Genomic DNA, 15,627 nt, shown 5'->3' with positions numbered 1-15,627 from the left:
ACTCAGATCTTCCTGATTCCAGGTACAGCACTCTATCCGCTGCTTTCTCCAGCTGCCTAATCTTTTTTTTTTTTTTTTTTTAGTGAGGCAATTGGGGTTAAGTGACTGGCCCAGGGTCACACAGCTAGTAAGTGTTAAGTGTCTGAGGCTGGATTTGAACTCAGGTCCTCCTGACTCCAGGGCCGGTGCTCTATCCACTGCACCACCTAGCTGCCCCTGCCTAATCATTTTTAAGATAAGACTAAGGCCCAGAGAGAAGTGGCTTGCTTGAGTTCATACAGTTTTTAAGTGAATGGGTAAGACCTGAATTTGTCCAACTTCATATAGGAACTAAGTAACAGAGTCAGGATTCAAACTCAAGACATCTGATTCCAAACTCAGTGTTGATACCACACTCCTTATCTGTGAGCATAATGAGATCTGAGAGAAGGTGGGGGAGGACCTCAAGGAAGGGAGAGAGGGAGAGAAGGAGGAAGAGGATGAAGAAAAAGAAGATAAGGAAGAAGAGAAAGAAGAGGAACAACTCCTACTTATGGAGTACTTTAAGGTTTACAAAGCAGTTCTTATTTGATTTTCATAACACCTTGGGAGGTAGATACTACGATTGTCCTCATTCTTACAGATGAGGAAACTGAGGCAAACAGAGGTTAAGTGACTTGCCCAAAGTCTAAAGTAGGATTTGAACTCAGTTCTTCCTGACTTCAAGTCTAACATGCTATCTGCCATTCAACAATGTAGATCCTACATAAAAACTAGAAATCAATCCATCATTCTGCTCATAATCCAATAGCCCAAGAGCTATCCTCCCTTATCAAGCCTTGGAGTAATTGAGGGGAGGGAGGGAGGGAGTTTCTTTTGAAAGGTTGGGAGATGAATCAGAAAATCTGATCTGACTTACCATGACAGGATGCCCATGCCAAAGTTCAGGGTAGGAAAAATCAGGCAATTGAGGGAGATTGAAGTAGAAATCATGAGGAAGGCTGGAACAGAGAGCTTTGAAGCCGAGACAGGGATCTTACTGCCAAAGGGGCAACCAGCTACAAGAGAGAAAGAATATAGTACATATTGGTGGTAACCTTTCTGCAACAGTTGTTGATATGACAATGACAACAATGAAGATGAAAAGATCACTAAAGGGAAGTAATCAAAATACCAGTAGCGGTCCCAGACAATAGATAATGAAACATACCTCCCTCCTCTCAGTAGAGAACTGAAGGATTACAAGGTCAAATTGTTGTGTCCATCATCAAGTTCAGACACTATTGGGGATTTCTGTTTAAACTATTTTTCTTTGTTATAAAAGAGCTCAAGTCTAAGTGAGGAAGGATGTGTGTACAGAAATGTCTGGGATATAAAAACAAAAAGCATGAATAAAACTGTTTATGGTTATTACATTATTAGTAGTAGCTAGGTGGTACAGTGAATAGCATGTAAAACCTTGAGTCAGGAAGACCTAGTTTCAAATCCTGCCTTTGACATTCACTAGCTATGTGATCCTGAGTAACAATTCACCTAATCCCTCTCAGTCTCAGTTTCTTCATCTGCTAAAAGCACCCACATCACAGAGTTGTTATGTTAAAATTATATAACATACATAAAGCACTTGTATAAACCTTAAAGCATTATATAGATTTTTGTGATTATTAATACAACTGATATCGAGGATAAAGGGGAAGAGGGGGGAGGAGGGAGAGAAGGAGAAAGAGAGAGGGAGGTGAGAGGGAGGGAGGGAGAGAGAGTAAGGGAAGAGAGAGAGAAGAAGAGGGAGAGAGAGAAAGAGGGGGATTACTATGTGTCAGGAATAAGAACTGGGGATATAAATACAAGTAAGCAATACAGTCCCTCCCCTCAGGAAGCTTACATTCTAATGGGGGGGGGGGAACACATAAAGGAAAGCTAGAAAACAGAGTCGAGGAGAGATGCACCCACAATAATTGGTTTGGAGCTGACCAGGAAGTGACATAGAATCCTGAGCCCTGGCAAGATAAAATAAACTGACCAGAGTCAAGGGATCCAGGGTGGAATCCAGATTACAGGTAAGGACATGGAGATGACCATCCCAGGGAAAGCCTAATGTTATAACCATATAACATCTAGTCTTTCAATGGGGAAGGAAGTTAATAGTTGTGGAAACATAGTTTGATCCATGGTAGTTCCAAATCCATTTAATGAATCACATTCTAATGGGGTTCTACCAAACCAAGAAAGAATTAGTGGTTGAAATGGTAGTAAAGCACCATCCCATGTACTGTTTTGGTATTTTCATCAATAAGATGACAATCACAGTCAACTGCAAGGTAGCATGATGCAGAGGACTGAGCACTAGAATTAGTTAGAAGACAGGTTCCTGCCTGTGAGCCTCAGTTGCCTCATCTGTATTGTGGAAATAAACAATACTCATAAGGTTATTGTGAGGAACAAATGAGAAAATGAACTTGAAAGCATCTTGTAAACTACATAGCCTTATGCAAATGAACTATCGTTGTCATCATTGTTGTTGTCATTGTTATTGCACTACCAGACACTAGGCGTATATGATCATATTCTAGGTGTTTTTGTCTATGTCAGTCTGTAACGATTGGAATGACGCCACCTGCTGGAGACTTACTGTAGAAGAGTTCCACCAATGAAGCGAAGGTCTTTGAGGGCAAGACCAGGAGTCTTTTCTTTGGCATCAGGAAGTGACGCGGGCTAGTGGGAGGAGGAAGGAAGAGACTGGCGCTCGGTCTCACTCTCTTTCCTGGGGATGCTGGTGGAGAAGGCAGCTAGAAATGCGCTCTCCCTTTAATAGATAGGAATCTAGGCCTTTCTTCTCTCTTTATCAAATTCTTATTCTCCTTAATAAATGCTTAAAAGTCTAACTCTTGCTAAAGCTTATAATTTATTGGTGACCACTCACTAGATATTTTAGACAGTTTAGCTAGAATTTTAGCCCTTAACAAGTCTCTGTGTAGGCTGTGTGTGACTGTGCCTCTGTGAATATGGTGGTTGTGGATTCGGCACTTCTGGGTGTGATCTTGCTCTCTGACCCTTCTCTCCTTCCACAGGGATCCCCCCAGCTAGCAGCACAGGGACACTGCAGATCTATCTCATAGATATCAATGACAATGCTCCAGAGCTGCTGCCTAAGGAGGCCCAGGTGTGTGAGAAGCCAAACCTGAATGTCATCAACATCACAGCTGCAGATGCTGACATCGATCCCAATGTCGGCCCCTATGTCTTCGAGCTGCCCTTCATGCCATCCGCAGTGCGGAAGAACTGGACCATCACCCGGTTAAATGGTAAGGGTCTGCAGCTGACCTGGGACTCCAGACAGTATAACCTCCCTCTGCCTTGCCCCACCTTCCTCCTGTTCCCCGACCCAGTCACAAGACAAGCCCAAGAGCTCATCAGGGAAGATTCATATCAGATCTGCTGCAGAAAACCTTAGTGTCCTGGCACTAAGCTTGGCTAATGCAGCTCATAATTATGAGTGCTTATCAGGACCGGGCTGGGTATTAATCATCCACAATGGCTAAGAGGAGAAGGCAATTATCTGTCTTCCTGGTGTCCCAGAGCAATTGGCCCAAGCTACGGTCAGGATCAATGGCTATGCCTTGGGCTATAATCACCCAAAGGTGGCCTCTTAATAGTGGGCAGAGGGAAATGGGAAGATGCCCTGTCACAGATGGTTATATAGCCTCTACACAGATGCCAGACAGCCATTCCTGCATGTGAGTGAAGGCAGAGTATGGGCCAGTTCAGTCCAAGACAAAGTTAGCAGATGGAACTATTATGTTGCTTTTGGATCTACACTCCCTCTCCCACTCCCACCCCCCACCCAGGCTTGAAGGTGCTTTCCTGATCCTGTCTCTCACTCTTCAGTAAGAGGTATATGCCTGCATTTCTGAATCAGTTAAAATCCTTGAGGGCAGAGATCATTTCATGTTTTAGTTTGCATCCGCAGGTCAGTCATTTCCTAAGCACCTACTATGTGCCAGGCATTATCCTAAATCGGGGAATACAAAGAAAGGCAAAAGATAGACTCTGCTTTCAAGGAGCTCACAGTCTAATGGATTATCTCCCTGGCATATCAGACATTTCATCAGCAAGCATCTATTAAGCACCTACTATGTGCCAGGGACTATGCTAAATTTGTATGCTAAATATGTCATAGGTATTCAATAGAGGCTTATCAGAATTGAGACCAGAGCAGGAGGGGAAAGTTTTCATCTAAATTGCCACTGAGTCATAGGATTAAGAGCTGGGAGAGAGTTCAGAGATCACCTAATCCAAACTCATTTTATAGGTAATGAAACTGAGTGAGGCCCAGAGAGGTCAAATGCCACGGGCAGGAATTTGAACCCAGGCACTTTGATTCCAAATCCAGTGTTCTTTCCAATTTGCTGCCTCTTCACTCCCTCGTTTTTGTTGTTCAGTCCTGTCTGACTCTTCATGATCCCATTTGGGATTTTCTTGGCAAAGATACTAGAGTGGTTTGCAATTTCACTCTCTAGCTCATTTTACAGACCAGGAAATTGAGTTAAGTGACTTGCCTAGGGACACATAGCTAGTAAGTATCCAAGTCTGGATTTAAATTCAGGTCTTCCTGACTCTAGGCTCAGTGTTCTATCCATTGAGCCATGTTGCTTCCTCCAAGGCAAATAGAGCTTGAGTGATTTGCCCAGGGTCACACAGCTAGTAATTGTCTGAGACCAGATTTGAACTCAGTTCTTCCTGACTCTAGGCCTGGTGCTCTATTCACTGTGCCACCTAGCTTCCTCTTCACTACCTAAGATTGCTTAATTAATAGCCAAATCAATACACCTTTCTTAGAGAATGTCAGCACATGGATGAGAAATGCCACCTGATAAGGAGGTGGAAGTCACACAATATAGTCAGAATAAAACAGCCTCCAGGGATAAGTGCAGAATTATCTTGCTAGGTCCTGTGATGTGGTTTCATGGAAAGCCAAAGAGTTGACCACCCTGTTCAGCCGGAGCCTAAAGGATTCAGGCTAGTACAGTGGAAAGAGTTGCCTCTGCTAGGATTTGGTGATGTGTTTTTAAGCAAGTTTTCTCAAGTCTCAAGTAGGACATCGTAACAGCTGCCCTATCTATTGGCCAAATAAGATAACAGATGAGGGCCAGGGGAGGGACTTCATGAAGTGCTGGAGAAACCTGAATATATTGTTACTCTTATGATATGTAGGTATTCCTCCCTTTCCTTTCTAACCCCTCAGATTCCCAGAGAGAACATCTCAGGGCCTGACCTGTGGGAACACAGCCTGGTGGCTTCCCAATAGATACATGCTTGGTCAATGGTAGAAAGTCATGGAACTCCTGGAAATGTCTTCAGGAAATGTCTGAGTAGAAACTATTGGTCTCTCCAAACTAGTTGAGACAGTGGAAAGAGCATAGAGCATGGAGTTAAGAGGAACTTGGTTTGTCTACTTAATATGTGACCATGGGCAAATTCTTGGATCGCTTCTGAACCTGAATTTTCTCATATTTTGGGGCAGCTAAGTGGCCCAGTTGATAAAGTACTGGCCCTGGAGTTAGGAGGGCCTGAGTTCAAATGTTACCTCAGACACTTACTAGCTGTGTGACCCTGGGCAAGTCACTTAACCCCAATTGTCTTAAACATCCAGGGCCATCTCCAGTCATCCTGATATACATCTTGCCCCTGGACCCAGATGGCTCTGGAGGAGAGAGTGAGGTTGGTGACTTTGCACAGCCCTGCCTCACTTAAATCCAATTCATTTCAAGTCATGACATCATCCTGATGTCATGGTCCTCTTCAGAATGAAATACAAAGATATTTTAAATGGAAATAATGCCTGAAGTATTTTTACCTCGTAGGACTATTGTGCTAAATAAGATAATCAATCAATCAACTTGTATTAAGCATCTACTGTGAACCAAACACTGTACTAAGTAAAATACTCCAGAGATCTTAAAGGACTATGTATTCATTGCTTGTGTGTATGTGGTATCCTCTCAGTAGAATGGAGGTTCCTTGAGGACAGGGCTTGCTTTGGGTTTTTTGTTTGGGGTTTTTTTGGTGAGGCAGTTGGGGTTACGTGACTTGCCCAGGGTCACACAGCTAGTAAGTGTTAAGTGTCTGAGGCCAGATTTGAACTCAGGTCCTCCTGAATCCAGGGCCAGTGCTCTATCCACTGTGCCACCTAGCTGCCCTTGCTTGCTTTGTTTTTCATGGGAATCCCCAGCATCTTGAATGGTACCTGGCATTTAGTGGACAGAGGTTCATAAATTTAGAGCTAAAAGAAACATTAAAAGGTCATCCAATCCAACTCCCCTGCCCCCCATGTTACAGATGAGGAAACAGGACCAAAGAGGTTAAGCAACTTGCCTCAGGTGGGGCCACTAGTGTCTAAGGCTAGATTCAAACCCCAGGTTTTCCTGACCCCCAAGGCCAGCATCCAATCCACTGCTTCTCAACTGATATAATCATCACTATTGTTAGCCCAAAGCCCACTTTATTCAGAGGCTACCACTGTCTCCCCACTGACTGACACAGACCCACTTCCCAGTATATGATGTGCTTGAGTGTCCTTGCCTCCCTCCCTCTTGCTCTGGCTGTGGCAAAGGGCAGCGGGAGGGAGAAAGGGAAGGAAGGCCTGTTGATGAGTTTGCCAGTGTGACATCCAAAGTTAAGTGCTCTCATGTCAGAGCTTTGTATAGGAGAGCTTGTTAAGCTTAGCACCAAAGCCTGGCGGAGGAGGAAGGGCACTCACCTGCAGTCACAGATCGACTGAAAAAAAAATGTCTATAAAACAAAAGCAAGAAATAACCCTGAAAACTGGAGATACAGAGTTCACTTCTAAAATTTTCCAAATCTAGTTGGGACCCTACTAGCATATGAGATAGAGCAGAGTCAGACTTATTTTTAGAGGGGCCTGAACTTCACTGATTGGTCCCAATTCTCCTAGCGCCTTGCTATTTCCTCCTGTTACCTGACTCTGGGCTTCCAGGTTCCATACAGGCCTAACACCTCACAGGACATACCTTTCCTTCTCTGTCCCTTGTCTCTTTCTTTTCATACTTGCCCCCCTTCATTTATCTCTTTCTCTCTCTTGTATCCTCCTTTCATCATTCTTTTTACCCCATCTCCTTTCTATCATTCTCTCTCTCCTCTACTTTTCTTCCACCTTCATTTTTTCTTCATCTCATTTTTATTCTCTATTATCCTTATCTCCTTTCTTTCTTCTCTTCTTCTCATTTCCCCACATCTCTTCTCTCTCCCTGTCCCCTCCTTTCTCCTTCAACTCAACATTTATTGTCTACTATGTGTCAGGCACTGTGTAAGGGTGTGAGGGAGTCCAGAAATAAAATCAAAACAGTCCCTGCATTCAAGGAAGTTACATTCTTCTTCTCTACTTCCCTCTCTCTTAACTCACTCTCCCTTGCTCTTTCCCTCTCATCCTTACTTTTCCCCTTTCCCTAGCTCTCATTATCCATAGGTTTTAGCATCTTATAGTAAGCCCCTTTAGGGAAAACACATGGTAAATTCAATTTGGTGCTCTCACCAATGCCTTTTAGGCATGGATTTGATTAAAGATAGGCTTGGGAGCATGATAACAATGCCCCAGCCTCCTTCTTACAGAGAGACCCTGCAGCTCAGCAGAAGTAGTTTGTATTGGGAATATTCCCCAGCGACTTGCACTCATCTTGATCTGCTTGTTTTGCTCCAGGTGACTATGCCCAGCTCAGCTTGCGTATCATGTACCTCGAGGCTGGAATGTACGATGTTCCCATCATTGTCACAGACTCAGGGAACCCGCCTCTGTCCAACATGTCTATCATCAAAGTCAAAGTGTGCCCTTGTGATGAGAATGGAGACTGCACCACCATCGGTGCAGTGGCTGCTGCCGGCCTGGGCACAGGGGCCATCATTGCCATCCTCATATGTATCATCATTCTGCTAAGTGAGTATTGCTTCTTCTGGAAAGGGGAGGAAGGGGAAGAGGGGCATCCAGGTCTTTGGCTCATGTCAGGTATTTGTGCCCAAGCTTCACCAAACAGCTTCCAAAAAACTGTACCCATATAGGTTTTCTGGGAGAATGACATGGGATATTGGCAGAATGGTTTGATACATATATTTTTAACTCTCATAGTGTTGAGAATTTACAGTAGCATAGTTCTAAGGGATAGTAGAAATCATCCAGCCTAATTCATGTATTCTATAGAAGAAGGAATTGAAGTAAAGGGATACAAAATGATTTTCCTGAGGAACATATAAACACTGGGGCTGGGACTAAAATCCAGAGCTTGAATTCTTCCATCTACCACATATTACCTATGTGATCTTGGGTGTGTTACTTAACCTCTCTGGGCCTGAGTTCCCTCGTCTGTGAAATGAAGAGGTTGAATGAGTATGGCTTCAAAGGTCCCTCCCCTCTTTAAGTCTATGACAACAGTGTCTCACTATCTTGGTCCGGATTGCTCATGAGGAGAATAAAAACTGGGTGGAAGAAGAAAAGACTGAAACTATGAAAGGAATAGGAAGATGCTAAATAAGTGTAGGGTAACATTTAAGTAAGAGGCTGTCCAGCCCACCTTTGTACCTATTTAGTATCTACCTGTACATATGCATGTTTGTTCCACATATTAAATGTAAACTCCTTGAGGCCGTTGACTTTGACTTTTGTGTGTGCCCACTGCCTAGAACTATGCCCAGCAGATAGTAGGTATAATGGAGGAAATTGATGGGGTAGGAGTCCTTAGGAAATCCTCCCTCTTGGACACAAATCCAATTAGAATTAAATAATTTTTATTTAGGTGCTAGGGAAAGGAAACTAAGAGAGAAGTCCTTGGACTTCTTCTCATGGGGAGAAGGCATGGCACAGAGGTGTGGCTCTCTGAGATACCTTTCTTTCTCCTCAAGCAAGAGACAGGCAGATACTTTTATAGAGGACTGATGGTGGTCTGATGAGCTGATCATCTGACTGTAAAAAGTTCCCTCTTTGAGGGAGGACCATCCCCCACTGGTGGTGGCTGGTAGAAATTGGGTGAGGGGTGGCTCCAGATCTCTCAAGCCATCTCTCTCCCCCTCAACCACAAAGGCAGCAGCCACACCCAATCTTATCTCCCCAGGGGTGAGGGAGACTAGAATAAAGGGTGATGGTCCTGGAGCAAGCTCAGTCCTGATCTGGTGCCACTTATCTCTTTAGGTGTGTCTGTCCTTTGGTTTAGTTTCTCAAGGAGAAGGTTCTTTGATTTACCCCAGAAAACTTCTGAGGTACCCCAGACCCATAACAGTAGGTGCTTAATAAATGTTCATAAGTTGACTGATTGATACACAATAAGTGTATTAGAGAAATACAAAATAAATCATTCCTTGCTGTCAAAGGTGACAAGAGCTAAAGAAGGGATGACTTTTCATGCCTTGAACTCTAGGACATGGGAGGCTTTTATAGTGATATGCCCATAGACAAAGGTAGATCAGGGTTGGAGTGGGGAAGAATAGAATATACTATACATGGTACCAAATTCCAAAGAGCTTCCTGTGTGTGTGTGGTAAGAGCTAGGCCTATGAGGGTCATCCCACAGAGCATGTGAAGAGATGCCGTGTCTCAGCACTAGAGGACCCGGCTCTTTGGGATAATGAAACAATCTCCTTATTGGTCCCACCATGGAGACATGGGCCGCCTGCATCAAGGATAAAAGAAGTGTCTCTGATTAGACAGGAAGAAAGAGGGAGTCAAAGGGTGGACATCATTCTCTTTGAGGGACACTGAGTAGGCTATTCTTCCTGGCTTAGTGACCAATTCTTTTGACTGACATCCCATTGTGTTGGGGTTTTTTATTATTGTGCTAAACTGTGTTTTCTAAAATTATTGATATTCATATGTTAATGGCTATACACCCATTTTGGCAGTAGGCTATTAATTAATATCATATATACCAGTAAAGGATTGACCAGGTGGCAGTTAGCACAAGCAGGAGAAAAGCCCCAGAAGACCCATGCTGTCTCAAGGACAGTTCAGAAGACCTACAAAACCTACACTGTCCTAAGAGGAAGAGCATATACTAAGAGAGCCCCAGACCCTGGTGTGGGCAAGGGTTATATCCTCTTTTGATAGAGGCATGTCATTATACATTGATCAAAGCTAATTGGTTTGGGGGCAGCTAGGTGGCACAGTGGATAAAGCACTGGCCCTGGATTCAGGAGGACCTGAGTTCAAATCCGGCCTCAGACACTTGACACTTACTAGCTGTGTGACCCTGGGCAAGTCACTTAACCCTCATTGCCCTGCACCAAAAAAAAAGAAAAGAAAAGAAAAGCTAATTGGTTAGCATCATTCAATTCCATTGGTTTACATGACTTGAGGGTGGTCCAAATTAAAATAAACTCTACTGATGACCTAATGGAAGAGACCTTCTCTGAAGGGATAAGACATCTAGGATCTAGATGTGGTTTACTCCCATCACTTCACTGAGATAGACAAAAGAATCAGTCTCCCTTTCTTTTGTTCCCTTGGGCTTACCCCAAACAAGATTTGCTGAAGTTCCTCAAGAACTGGACTTTCTGGAGTGAAGGGAGAGAAAGGATTGAAACTGATCTCTGGGTCTGCCCAAGAAATTCATTATTAATAATTATTTTTTTATACTAAGACTAAGGGTTCAATAAAGGGACTGCTTTTTCCTCCTAAATTATCCCATGTTTCTCATTGCTGAGCTGGGCAGTTCAGCTCATGCTGTGTCAGCCTATACCCCCATTCCCTTAAAGATATTCTCCAGGGGCTTGAGGGAATTGGGAGAACAAACAGTAGAATCATAGGAGGTCATTTATGGAATCATGGAACATCAGAACTGTTAAGAACATTTTAGGCACCTAAGTAGCACAATAGACTTGAATTCAGCAAGACTTGAGTTCTAATCTTGCCCCTAGCTGTGAGACTGACCCTGAGAAGGTCATGTAACCTCTCTCAGTAACCTCAATCTGTAAAATGGAGATAACTTTACAGGGTTATTGTGAGGCTCAAATGATATAATTTGCATAAAGCACTTTGCAAACGTTAAAGTGTTATCTAAACACTAGCCTTTATTATCTTCCTGATAAAGCAACTGAGGTCCAAGAAAAGAAACTTTCTAAAGGTCACACAGTGAGCTAGTAACAAAGCCAGGACTCACACCCAGGTCATCTCACTCCTAGTCCATCTGTCCTTTCCCAACTGATAGATAGTAGGGCTAATTTTGACACTGTCCACTGTGGGAAAGAAACTAAATCATCACTTGGATCATTGCTCTGAAGCATCAGTCAGCTACTTACAAGCTGCCAGAGGAAATCTAAGAATCCAAATTTGATCCCTACTGAGATCAGGATATATCCTGTTCTTATTTTCAATCATTTTGTTGAACCTTGGGAATCTGCCTTAGTGGGGAAAGAAGGCTCCTTCTCCTCTAAAACCTAATGAAGGGATCACTGGCCACATCCTAACATTTAACCAAGACCCATGAATTTGAATTGGACTGCTTGAATTCTGAGGGAGGGATGGACAGCTAGACCAAATACACTTACTTGGAAATCAGAACTAAGCAGTCATATCTTATTGTGGAAAACAATTGGGAAAACAAGCCAAGGATTAAATGGGGGAGGACGAGGCTGGAGCGGGTACATTATCCTAATGTGCTACAGCATGTGGGTGCCAGGCAGCGCTAATGGCATAAGCTCTGAGATCTCCATTTAAACACACTGGGCTAGGGGATGCGTGAGAAGCAGAGAGATGGAAAACCATAGCTTGGGTTATCTCTAATGGGAGTCCCACTGCTTCTTCCTGCACATTGGGAATGAATATTTACCCCAATGCGTATTTTTTTCAGCTTCCCAGGTTTCTGTCCCCACTGTGCCAAGCTCTGCTCAAAGTTATAGCGTTATCATTTTTATCTTTGCATTTGCATAAATTTAGTTAATGTTAGTGCTCATGAAAATGCAAAGGGGACCAGAATGCACGGGCAATAGCCCTCTGGGGCCCTCCAGCATTCTTCCTTCCTGTATCTCTTCCACCAGGGTCTCACTTCTGTCCCCTATTTTAGCCAAGCATATAATGATGTGCTCATGTAAGAGCTTTAAAATAACTAGAGCCATGGACCTAGAGGTCCATCAACTGGTAGCCTTTGACCCTGACTTCAATTTGGGTCTTTCCTGTGTGTGCTCTTGAAGGGGGTGAGCTAGATCTGGCTTCAGAAAGGCTGCCAGAGTCTTTTCCCATTGGAGGTGGAGGGAGGACAGTGTTTGGGTCCCTCTCCTCACTTATCAATGCTTCTTCAAAATGTTTGTGATGTTCTAGAAAATTATGAAAGTTTATATCAGAGTATCAAAAGCAAGGGGGGTAAAAAGGAAATCCAAGCTCTAGATTTTTATCCTTTTTACAAAACTTAACTTCAAGGTACAAGGTAACCTCCTGAACGTTCTGTTGACTAAAATTACCTTCGGCTGAAGGGCACTAAATTTAAGAGGTTCCTCTCCTCATTTTCAGATGCATTATCCCCCTCTAAAAGCTGGTTTTTATTAGCAAAGCTTATTTTGACATTCATTGTCAGTCTAATTGACTTTTTTATGCTTGAGAGCTGAAAAAGCCACATGAAGGATAAGAAATGTAATTTATGAGTGGGTTTGGGGAGGGAGTGATGCCAGTGGGGGGGAGGGAGTGGAAAAGAGACATTTTTACCATTTCTGATACTTAAATTACATCAAGCTTTGCAAAGTGACCTGGAACTTCAGAATCTTCATTTGAATGAAGAATGTTTGACCTCTGGCTCAAAATACCTACCTACCATCAGCTTCAAGCCAGTAGGGCTGCTAGAGGAGGGAGGGTGTGTGTGTGTGTGTGTGTGTGTGTGTGTGTGAGAGAGAGAGAGAGAGAGAGAGAGAGAGAGAGAGAGAGAGAGAGAGAGAGAGAGAGAGAGAGATATCAATTAATCAATCAATAGGTATCTACTTAAACACACACTATGTGCTGAGCACTGTTCTAGACACTGGGGATACAACAATAACTACTCTCAAGGAATCCATATTCTAATGGGATTTGCTTTCACTCTACTTGGTGGGCACAATTCTCACTTGGCAAATTGGTGTGGGGCACAGATCCATAGTCTCCTGCCCATATAGACAAGTCTGATACTTATACTGAGATTCAGCAGGAATCCATGCAGCCTAATCAATACAATGAAGCCATTTTTCCAAGTGAAATGGGAAATATCAAAACAATTAATAAGAGATTTCTTTTCCCCCTCAAAACCCCTCTTGAAACCTGAGGCCTAAAAATATCAAACCAGTTAGTATTGTCAGGAAAAAGAGCACTGCCTTGAAAGCTTAGTCCTGGCTCTGACTCTGTGTGACATCAGACAAATCAGTTCTCTCCTCTGGGCTTCAGGGATATTGAACTAAATGATTTCTAAAGTTCCTTCCAGCAAATACACTCTAGTATGATATTCCTTCATATTTATTTATTTCCATCACTTGCTAGGTTCTCAAAGTGTTAGGGACTGGTGAGGAAAAACACAGGCCACTGGGGAAGAAAAACTAATTTATTTGGTTTGTTAAGTTAATTAAAATACTTTTTTTCAAAAAATAATTTTTTGTTGTTGTTGGTTTTTGTGGGGGTTTTTTTTGATGGGACAATGGGGGTTAAGTGACTTGCCCAAGGTCACACAGCTAGTAAGTGTCAAGTGTCTGAGGCCGGATTTGAACTCAGGTACTCCTGAATCCAGGGCCAGTGCTTTATCCACTGTGCCACCTAGCCACCCCAAAAAATAATTTTTAAAAAAGAAACGCATAATAAAACGTATCCCCTCAGGGCTTAGATCCAGAAGGGATTTTAGAGACCTTCTAGTCCAGCCACCTCCTTTTGTAGATGAAGAAGCAAAGGCTCAGAGAGGGTTAGCTACTGGTCCAAGATCACACAGGTAGTAAAGTGGCAGAGCCAGGACCTCTAACTCTAAATCCAGCACCGTTTTTTGTCCCACCACTACCACAAAAAAAAAAAAAAAAATTAATAAAAATTTTATTTCTAGCTGACTCCAGTGCAGGGTCCAAATTGGATTTGTAACTGGAGCTATACTGCTTTCCATCCTGTTGAGGGGATAAAATGCAAGAAGGAGCCCAACTTTGGCTATTGACTCGCTAAAAGTCTGTCCTGTAAAGAAGTTCTGACAGCATAGTGGATGGATGGCGTGCCTTCCCACCAGGTGGAGAAAGGGAACATCGAAAGCCAGTGTAGCCCTTACAAAACCACCTTTGTGTACCAGGCAGGTAGCTTGTTGTGAATGATTCTTAGAAAACAGAAAAGGACTTTAAAAGCTCACTAAATAGCTCAGAGGTTTCATGTCAGAGAGGAGAGTTATATTCTCCTACTGCTCACAAGCACATCTCAGCTAAGCATTAAAAAAAAAAATGCTGAACTCTGAAAACTGCACCGTGAGCAAGATGAGGCGGCAGCCAGTTGGCACCGAGTGCCAGTAATTAGCTGTCCAGTCCTCTTCTAGTCACTTCAGCACCTCCGTGTTGGGCATAAATACTGCAGCTCTCAGAACAAGGAGAGAAAATGAGGTAAACTGCAAGCCTCCTGTTCATCTCAGCTTCCAGAAGGAACAGGGGCCGGCCGTCTCATTCTCCTGCTGTCTCTGATACAGGGTAGAGAGGGGAGGTGAGAATGAAAGAAGAGGGGAGGGGGGAAGGGCGAGAATGCAAAAGCCTCAACGTTCTTTTTTTATTGATAGCTTTGGTTTTCATATCACCTTCATTTCTCCTCCCCCTCCCCAGAGACCCATCTCCTGTAGCAAAGAATAAAAAAGAAAGAGGGAGGGAGGGAAAATAATTCAGCAAAATTAAGCAGCATCTCACCCGAGTCTGATAGAATATCATAAGGTCATACATTTAGAACCTAAATGGACCTTTGAAGCCACAGGTGAGGAAATGGAAGCACAGGGAGATTAAGCCATTTGCCCATAATAACACAGCTAGTGTGAGATTCAGGTTTTCCTCTATTACATCATCGAGCTGCCTATGCAATGTTCCTTACTCATAGTCCTCCACCTCAGTAAAGAAGGAAGTAAGATGCTGTACTTCCCTCTCCCTCCGCCCCCCAATGGCTCTCTGGACATCTCAGAAACTGTAATGATTGGAATGACACCACCTGCTGGAGACTTACTGTAGAAAAGCTCCGCCATGAAAGGAAGGTCAAGACAGGTGGCGTCATTCCAATCATTACAAAGCTAAGGCACAAGATCACCCTGTCCCCATCCCCTGGCCCTGGGTGTGGAATGTTTTGAGTTCACTACTTGTAGGCTGCAAGATACTTAGAACATTGACAGAGGTCACACCCATTCTGGGCCCTTCATTCATTCATCCCTTAATCCAAACATTTATTGTGTCTATTGTCTATGGAGCATTGTTCTTAGCTCGGAAGAAGATGGAGAGTTTAGAGAAGACATAGTCCTAGCCCTCATTCAACATACATTTAGTAAGCATATACTATGTGCAAAGTGAGGGGCAAATGCAGGATTTGGAGTTAGGAAAAAGGTAGAAATCCTACCCAAAATGCTACCTGTGAGACCCCAGGAAGTCACAGACCTCTCCATGCCTCAGGTAATTCCCTCAAGCTAGATATTTTCTCCAAAGATA

At 43.3% G+C, this 15,627-nt stretch overlaps 1 protein-coding gene across 2 annotated transcripts in view; it reads left to right on the top strand.

Moving 5' to 3' along the window:
• The window catches only part of CDH4 (cadherin 4), a 1,225,586-nt gene that overhangs the window by 1,193,241 nt on the left and 16,718 nt on the right, over positions 1-15,627 (top strand). For both annotated transcript variants that reach the window (XM_043984728.1, XM_043984729.1), the window contains exons 12-13: positions 3,048-3,281; positions 7,694-7,927. In XM_043984728.1, the coding sequence (XP_043840663.1) occupies positions 3,048-3,281; positions 7,694-7,927 (468 nt within the window). The remainder of the gene's footprint in view (positions 1-3,047; positions 3,282-7,693; positions 7,928-15,627) is intronic.

This window comes from Dromiciops gliroides, chromosome 2 (assembly GCF_019393635.1).
Source record: "Dromiciops gliroides isolate mDroGli1 chromosome 2, mDroGli1.pri, whole genome shotgun sequence".
Taxonomy (NCBI): Eukaryota; Metazoa; Chordata; class Mammalia; order Microbiotheria; family Microbiotheriidae; genus Dromiciops; species Dromiciops gliroides.
This window is presented reverse-complemented; position numbering and strand designations above follow the sequence as displayed.